This window comes from Macrobrachium nipponense, chromosome 40, assembly GCF_015104395.2.
Source record: "Macrobrachium nipponense isolate FS-2020 chromosome 40, ASM1510439v2, whole genome shotgun sequence".
Lineage (NCBI taxonomy): Eukaryota > Metazoa > Arthropoda > Malacostraca > Decapoda > Palaemonidae > Macrobrachium > Macrobrachium nipponense.
In genome coordinates, this window is record NC_061101.1 from 20,125,153 (window position 1) to 20,134,037 (window position 8,885).

An 8,885-nucleotide genomic window follows, 5' to 3' on the forward strand; every position below is an offset into this window, starting at 1 on the left:
ATACCTCATCTCATGCTAGATTAAAGATACAGGTAGTCCCTGAGTTACAGTGGGGGTTCCATTTCCAGCAGGGCGCTGTAAGCTGAAAATTGCCTTAACCCGAATCATCATAATTATAATATGAATAAATAGCATTTACAGTGCTATTATAGCTCTGTAAAGCAGGTAATGGTGCCATAAATTCACTTAACGGCGCTGAAAAATTCTGGTTAGCAGTGCCATGAGGCAAGCCCCATAAATCGAGAATAATGTAACCCGAACTTGACATAACCTGGGACTGCCTGTATGGTTATACTACATGCTGTGAATGTTTCATTGAATTTTGTTTAGTGTTTGTTGCGATATGTTTCTTTACCTTTTGAAATAAAGGTAATTTTTGAGCTACGATAATTTGCCTCACAATAATCTGATTTTACGGTAGGGTTTGGCAATTAATATTTCGAAAGTATTTTGAAATTCACTCGCAACGGGTGCAATACAAACAAACAAACAGTCAGGCAGTGAGACCAGATTACAATAGACTAACTTCTTTACCTCCATCTCGTTATCCCATCTTCTACTTAAATAAGTAAAACGAAAAAAAATAGTAATAAAAGTATTGTTACTAATGTTACACTCATTGCGTATGTACAGTGGACCCCTGTATTTGTGGGGGATTGGTACTGCCACCCCCCACCCCCCCTACTTAAAACCCCGCCAAAAACTTCTAAAACTGCCTATTTTGATAGTTAAAACACAAAAATCTAAAAACTTTGTTTCTTGCGAGATCCCGAAGAAAGTTCCCTTGGTGAAGCATTCTCCATATCTCAAAACTTACACACACCTAACAGATCCTGGCGTTGCTCGGGATAAAAAGAGCATGCTGTGTGATGACAACTCTTACGGGGCGGATTATGCAATCACTTTCTGAATAAGTAAATCACTTGGGATCCTTTCAAGCCAAGTACGAGTGAAAAATCCAAAGAGTTTGCTGTCAATACTGAAAATTGTAAAAAATGAGAGGGTATGAAAAACAGAGGGGTTAACTCCCCCTTAGAAATGGCCCTTGAATTCAAGATTTTTACTAAAACCTTCCTTTAAGGAGAGGGGAATCTATTGTAAAATTTGGTAGCCCTAGCTTTCATAGTCTGGGCATGCATATCAAACAGGTATAGTATAGATAATATGAGAATACCTACAATATTAGTAGATATAGTTAAGTAATGCATAACTTCTTAAAAGATTTATGGAAAAGATGCATATTTGTTACCTTTTTATTTTATTAGTATATGTAGCCCATCAACAACCTGACACTGAATTATGCCCCCCATAGGGCAGTAGTGCCCTGTAGGCATTACTTCAGGTTCTTTGCAGTGTGCCTTTGTCCCCTAGCTGCCCCCCTTTTCATTACTTTTACTGTAGCTACCTCCTTTCATATTCTTTTTCTTCCATCTTACTTTCCACCCTCTCCTAACAGTTGATTTATAGTGCAACTGCAAGGTTCTTTTCCTGTTACACCTTTCAGACCATTTACTCTCAATTTCCATTTCAGCGCTGAATGACCTCATAGGTCTCAGTGCTTGGCCTGTGGCCTAAATACTTATTCAATTTAATACAGTTATGCCAACATCGGAACGAATTGCCAAATCTTAGAGGGATACCCCTTACAGTGCATATCTAATTCTTGTTTCTTGTTATTCAGTTTCTTTTCTACTGAAAAAGACAGAATACATTGAGCCTCCAGAATTAGCTGATATTAATAATTATACTGTGCTATATATAGTATAGAGCATACTTTAGGGTAGACTACCATATACATACGTACGTATATCATTATACCATAGTGTACAGATGGGTTTTATGAAACTTATCACCTTTGTAAGTAGGAGAATACCTTTTGAGAAAACAGAAGAAGAAAAATATTGCGCATGTAATAACTATGGAGCTTTGATTGGTGGTAGTTTTTTTTTTTTTTTATACAGTCGAAGCATTTTTTCATGTAAGAAACATCCCTGATAATTACAGAATAATCAAATGAAAACAGATACCTCCAGGCATTTCACCGATAGAGGCTCTTCCCATTTAAGCTAAATTCATTTTGTCTTCAATTTCGTAGTGCATGCAGGTTTTTTTATATTTTTTAATACTTTTATTCTGCTTTGCTTCTGTTATGACAGAAGTAAACTACAAGCAGTCCCCAGTTATTGGCGAACCGCTTTTACGGCGCTTACCTAGCAACGATAATAAATGGATTTCCGGCTCTGATATGTCCCGATCCCTGGTTATCAGCTGTACACTTGAATATTTACCTTGTCATGATATCCTGAGGAAATAAAATGTAACATTCATTCTGTTTGTGAAAAATGTAAGATAAAGCTAATATGTAATAATTTCAACTTGGGGGGAAAAATGCCTTGTTTAGGTTTAAATCCGAGGAGGTGTCTAATAATCAATTTGGAATCTGTAATTCTAATCTTAGAGATATTAGAAGCCTTTCTCCTGAGCAAATAATTTTTATGCATTTTATTGTTAAATTCTGTAAGATCCTACATGTATTAACAAGAATGTTGTTTATAAGTGGATTGTTAGATAAACTTAGAAAGCAAAACAGAACATAAAAAGTGGTGGATTATTAAAAACAATAAAGATCTAGAATCTATTTCTAGTACTTGTAATTGAATCTTTCAAATCAGATGTAAAAATGTACTCTAACTTTAAGATAATTCTTATTAATGGTGTGTTAATGTTGATAATTGTGATCCTGTAGTATGCCTACATTTAATTTTTTATGAGTCAACTTTTAAATTAACCTCAACTATATGAATGGGAGAGTGATGTGAAGTCTCAACTTCATGGCATTTTAATGATGAGTTGTCATAAATCAATAGGAATAGCTTGTGTATAGTTATCATTGGTTTCTAAGTCCAGTGAGGACCAGGACCCTTATAAAGAATGTCCAGTTATAGACATTGATATTAAAAAGTATGACTTATAAAAAAAATTCATGTGAAGGGTTTTCAGTTTGATACATAATTCTAAGTATATCATATTAATTTTATATACCAGATATGATCTTTTGGGTTATTTGTTGCGGGTCATTTTTCAGAGGAGGTGGGAAAACTCATGTTCTGTATTTTTTCTGTCTTTTTCAGTTGGTTCAGCATGAAGTATTATATTCACTCACAGCCCAGTATGAGGTATTGGAGTTCCTTGGCCGAGGTACATTTGGCCAGGTGGTTAAGTGCTGGAAGAAAGGCACCAATGATATTGTTGCCATTAAGATCCTTAAAAATCATCCATCATATGCTAGGCAAGGACAGATTGAGGTAAGAATTTTGCCTTTTAAGGTTTTGCCAGATATGTATAAATGAAATGACTAAATGTTAGGTGTGTTTTTTCAGTTACTAGAATGTCCTTGTTTCAACTTTTATTTTAAATGTTTATCCAAACAAAATTTTTAGTTATATATTAGCAGTTTGTGATTCATAACCTTGTACATTCAGATATCAGACTTAGATTATTTGTGTATTACATTTAAGGTAATTGATGAAGAAAAAAATCTGTTAGAGAAAACAAAAGATATAAAAATATGACAAAATTTTTGTAAATTCACTGCTTATAGTTAAAACTAAGGTTTGACTTTTAAGAATTGTTTATCATAATTATTACTGTGTTCATCATTACAACCCATTCATCTTATAATAGCTTACACTGTTTAGAGCTCAGCCATGCACACAGCATGTTCTTCAAAGAGAAAGTTTTACTGCACTTGCTACCACTCTTTCATGTTCTTTGGCTGTACAGTCCAACCAACCTCTTGAAACCAGCACCCTGGGGACCAGCCCACTTGACTACAGGAAATTCCGAATTACAGAAATCACCCCTAAAAAACCTCCTCTGTTTAAACAAAGACTTGCTAGCTCATTCCACATGTATGGTGCTGTGTTATCAAAACTAGAACAAAGCTTATGAATAATCACTTTCATTTAAGAGAGCGTTTACTGATCTTAATTTGTATTGGATGCTTCAAGGTTGATAGTTGTGAATGAACAAAAAGGTATGTTTTTTACATTCTGTTGCAAAAATGATTAAAACCCTTCAATTTTTGTTTCAGGTTGGGATCTTGACCAGACTGAGCCAGGAGAATGCTGATGACTACAACTTTGTGCGTGCATTTGAATGTTTTCAGCACAAGAACCATACGTGCCTGGTGTTTGAGATGCTTGAACAGAACCTTTATGATTTTCTCAAACAAAATAAATTCTCGCCGCTGCCTCTAAAATTCATCAGACCAATTCTTCAACAAGTATTAACTGCCCTTCTTAAACTTAAGGTTTGTATAACATGGTTTTGTTTGGTGACTGGAGTTTCTGTATTCATGCTGTGTTTTGCTTTTTCAATGAATAAAATTGGACAAATATGATATCTTACATTGATTTGCATCAGTTTTATTTTTGTTTCTCTGAGGATTGGATCTAATTGATGGCTTGTTTGTTCATATATGAAACAAATCCTTGGTCTTAACATTAGGATAAATAACTTGGCGCCAGCTGGAAACCAGTAAAGTTAAAAAAAATTGTGTACGCAAGGGACTATTGGCGTCTGTGCTTGGTCACAAGTCAAGTGGAGCCACCCTACCCCTTTTTAACTCATGACCCTGTTAGTTATTTTCTTACCGCCTTTAAGAGAGGATGTGTGCGTCAGTCCTTTTAAAGCCGGTTTAGTTTGCCCCGGTTGCTTTGAATCTGTTGTTTGTGGAATTTCCGGGGGATAGTACAAACATGGAGGCTTCTCATGTTTCAATAAGATTTCCTGGATATCACTGGAAGCAGATAAACACCCGGATATCCTCGCCTTTTTTAACATCGAAGTACACAGCCGCATCCAACGTGTAGTAGGTAGTAGGTGTAGAAAACTGTGCAGATCCAGTTACTTTGCCACCTGTACTATTTGATATTTCACATATACCATCTGGCTCACCTATGGATTTATAGCTTGGATGTATCAGGAGGTGCTTTGGGAGGTAATTTTGACTAATTGTGCTCCTTTTCCTGCGGGGAGGGGTTGTGCATCGCCATCTTGTTTTCGTTCCACATACAGAGGCAGAGTTGATGGGGGTGTGCGATCGGTGTTAGGCCTATTAGGAGTACCAACCCTAGAAGGGCAGTTGGTTTGCTAAATGACGTCGCGCTTCCCTCCAGGGTCCCTCACCAAAGATGTCCCTTCTACCCCTGATCTGCACTAATGGAGGTCAAATACGTCGACATCTGTAGAGAAGCAGATAGTACAACAACCCAACCTTTTGAGTTAAGGTTGCTATGCCTACAGGAATAACAACAGCAGCCTTGCGCTTCTTGTCAAGTCCTGATGTCACATTCAGGATGCTCAGTGACGACATGAACATGGTGCCCGCCATTAGGTCACAGCTGTGGCCTGCACAGAGATGTGCTTCCATTCTTGCTTCTTCAATGTACAAGAGTACTGTACAACTACGCTTTCTGATTCAGTGACACACACGTTTTTGAGAGAAGTTACAAGAGTTATGAGAAATAAGCATACTAGTGGAAAAGATGCAAGTCTTTCCTTCTCCTTCCGCTTAGGCATCAACACAAGCTTCAGTGACATTGACGCCAGTGCGTTCTCCAATCAATTGTTGGAGAACAGGGACTTCGTGGCTGATCCTCGTGCTAAGAGAAGAATAGTAGTTTCTTCTCCATCTTTGAGCCAGGACTGTCACATCCCTATTATAAGAAAGCACAAGAAGTAGTTGTAAATGTCGAACAAGTGACTGATGGAAGCTTGGTCTAGTGTGACTGTGAAGAGTTGGAGAACACTTGAATCAGGGACTTCATGACTGATTCTTGTTTCATGATGTTATCATTCAGGTCCATTGCAATTTTTTTTATTAAAAATGAATTTGAAAAATACTAATGAGGCTACTGTACTCTTTAAAGATTGCATTAAAAATTCCTCAGTAAAAATAACTTGATGATGATAGTGTAAAATACTGTAGAGTATTGCAGTGTGATAGTGTAAAATACTGTAGAGTATCAGTGTGATAGTGTAAAATACTGTAGAGTATCACAGTGTGAAATACTGTGAAAAATTTATTTTTAGGAAACATTACAGTGGGTCCCCCTGTATTTGCGTTCTCTGGATTCGTGGACTCACGCATTCGCAGATATCTCGCTGGACCATATCTACCTATTATTTGCAGGAAATTTGCCTATTCGCAGTATTTTTCTATGAGAAATATCCACAAATTCCTGTTTTTTTTTTTATCGATTTCATCATAAAATCCACTTTGTGATAAAACTATTAAAAAACCAGGTATAAAAATTTGAAATGGGTTTTTCTTGAGTTAATTTACAAAATAGGCCGTTTTCAGCGTTTTTATACGGGTTCCAACTATTCATAGATTCTGACTATTTGCAGGGGGACCTGGTACACATCCCTGTGAATATGGGGGGGACCACTGTAGTCTGTAAAACAAGAAAATATATTAGTCTGCAAAACAAGACTTGGTACACCACAAACCTAACACACACCCATAGCTTGCAATCCTTAACAAACATCAATTTTTTGTTCAATGGACAAAAGAGTTGTGGTACCGAGTCCTGAACTGGTGTGACTGAGTAGTGGGAGGTGCCCAGTTTATCGTCTCTGACCCCCCCACTCCCCCCTGCCCCTAATGTCCCTTCCTCTGTTTGGTCTATTGTGAAAGGGCCGATCACAAGTTTTTTTTTTATTTTATATATTTTTTTTAATTAATTTTACTGGATTTCCAGCTGGCACGTTGAATATTATCCTAAGGTTAAGACCTCAGGTTTCTTAGTTATGAAAAATACATATGAATTAAACATTTGTCATTTTGTCACAAAAATGTAAGCAGAATATTATTGTAAGATTTACTTTGTTTGTCATGTTGTTTTCAAACTTTCTATCAGCTTTTCCTTCTGTACAGAGTTGAATATGAAAAGGGTTTTCTCAATGGTTTTTTGTCTTTGCACTTTTTGCATGACCCCCTATTAGTTCTAGGTCTTCATCTAGTCATCTTTTCCTTGATTACATGGCATTTACAGGATTATATCCTGCTACATTATAGTATGTATTCTCATTACGTATCCAAACCATGTCAATTTTTGAGATGTTTCATTTTGACCTTGCATCCTTACATCCTAGTTCACACAATGCCAGTGTGCAGTAGAAACGGTAGATCGTCCTTCAGGGAAGTTCTACAGTTGAGTCTTTCTAGTGCTGAAAGCCATTGGCAATTGAAGGCCAGTGATAAACCTTTCAATGCTGAACCACTTCATCAAGAAGGGTAGCTTCAGGAAGGAGACACCCTGGACAGTCTTGGCAGCCGTGAGAGAGATTGACTTCTTGCTTTCTACAGGCAGTCTCCGGTTAATGGTGGGTGTACCGTTCCAACGGCTTGATGATAAGTGAAAATTGCCAATAACCAAAATTCGGCACTTTTCACCATGTCGTGGCGCTGATAACTGGTTAATGGGTCCTCTGTTAGGTATGTATCAGTGCCAATAACCGGAAATCGGCGCATTTCGGTGCTGAAAATCAGACAAAGCGCCAAACCGAATCGCCAATAACAGTGGACTGTCTGTAAACTTGAAGGGCACCTACTTCCAGATCCTTATACACCCTTCATCCAACAGATTCCTCCGCTTCAGTCTTGGGAGCAGGTCTGCCAGTTCAAGGTCCTTTGCTTTGGCTCAGCAACAGCTCTGCAGGTGTTCACAAGGGTCTAACCTAGTGTCAACATGGGCTCATGCTCATGATACGCCTGTTGAGATATCTCGGAACGATTAGCTGATTACAGTTTTCAATTTAGTACAATAAGTCTAAACTTGTTATTCCTGAGTAAGGTTGGTTACTACTGCTCCTCTGTGTGTTACATCATGACAACAGTTAATGGGCATTAGAAAACTAAGAGTGTGAAATATGTGAGTGATGGTTATTTTATTACTTTGTTGGTTTAGAGCATAAGCGTTGTTAAAAATGTTTAAAAAGACCATCATTTCTGGTTGACGGGATATGAGCTTCAGTGGAATACAGTAATTGTTAAAAAAAGTTGAGAAAAGTCAACGATGTACTTGGAAATGGTGAGATTGCCAAATTATTTTTGTGCTAAGATTACATTTTAATTTGATTGTTCATGATAGTATTTTCCTTTTCAGCAACTTGGCTTGATTCATGCTGATTTAAAGCCAGAGAACATCATGTTAGTAGATCCAGTAAGGCAACCTTATCGTGTCAAGGTCATTGACTTTGGCAGTGCATCACATGTCAGCAAAGCTGTTTGTAACACGTACCTGCAATCACGCTATTATCGAGCGCCAGAAATTATTTTAGGGCTGCCCTTCTCAGAGGCTATAGACATGTGGTCTTTAGGGTGTGTTATAGCGGAGCTTTTTTTAGGATGGCCTCTATATCCAGGATCATCCGAATATGATCAGGTAAGATATTCAGGATTTGTTAAGGTTGCTTTTGTCTGTACGTATATTTTGATTTGATAATCATTGTAGAAATACAGGTTAAGGACAGCCCATTTTTATGTTGAGGAAATTCTGTCACTGAAATAGTTTTGCTAATGGTTATTTATAAATGTCTGAATTGCATGAATACCTTGTAAATCATTAATCATTAAATTCCATTGGAGACCTTTCTTTTTTGTAAAGAAGCACAATTGATGAAATTTTGATGTATGTATTTAAACTTGGAGCGACTCCACAATTTAGTGCTAGAAGATCTAAGGAGATTGCAATTATGCCCAAGTATGGTTGTAGTAATGTTGACCAGGTTAGCCTAGACTGTTACATGAAGGTTGCGACAAATCCCAGTCTAACCCTGTCTTTAGTTAAAACATATCCTAACTCAAAAAATGGTAT

At 37.2% G+C, this 8,885-nt stretch overlaps 1 protein-coding gene across 5 annotated transcripts in view; it reads left to right on the forward strand.

Annotated features, from left to right (window-relative positions):
• The window catches only part of LOC135211973 (homeodomain-interacting protein kinase 2-like), a 223,871-nt gene that overhangs the window by 73,398 nt on the left and 141,588 nt on the right, over positions 1 to 8,885 (forward strand). For all 5 annotated transcript variants that reach the window (XM_064245232.1, XM_064245234.1, XM_064245235.1 and 2 more), the window contains exons 6-8: positions 3,132 to 3,305; positions 4,094 to 4,312; positions 8,175 to 8,453. In XM_064245232.1, coding sequence (XP_064101302.1) covers positions 3,132 to 3,305; positions 4,094 to 4,312; positions 8,175 to 8,453 — 672 coding nt within the window. The remainder of the gene's footprint in view (positions 1 to 3,131; positions 3,306 to 4,093; positions 4,313 to 8,174; positions 8,454 to 8,885) is intronic.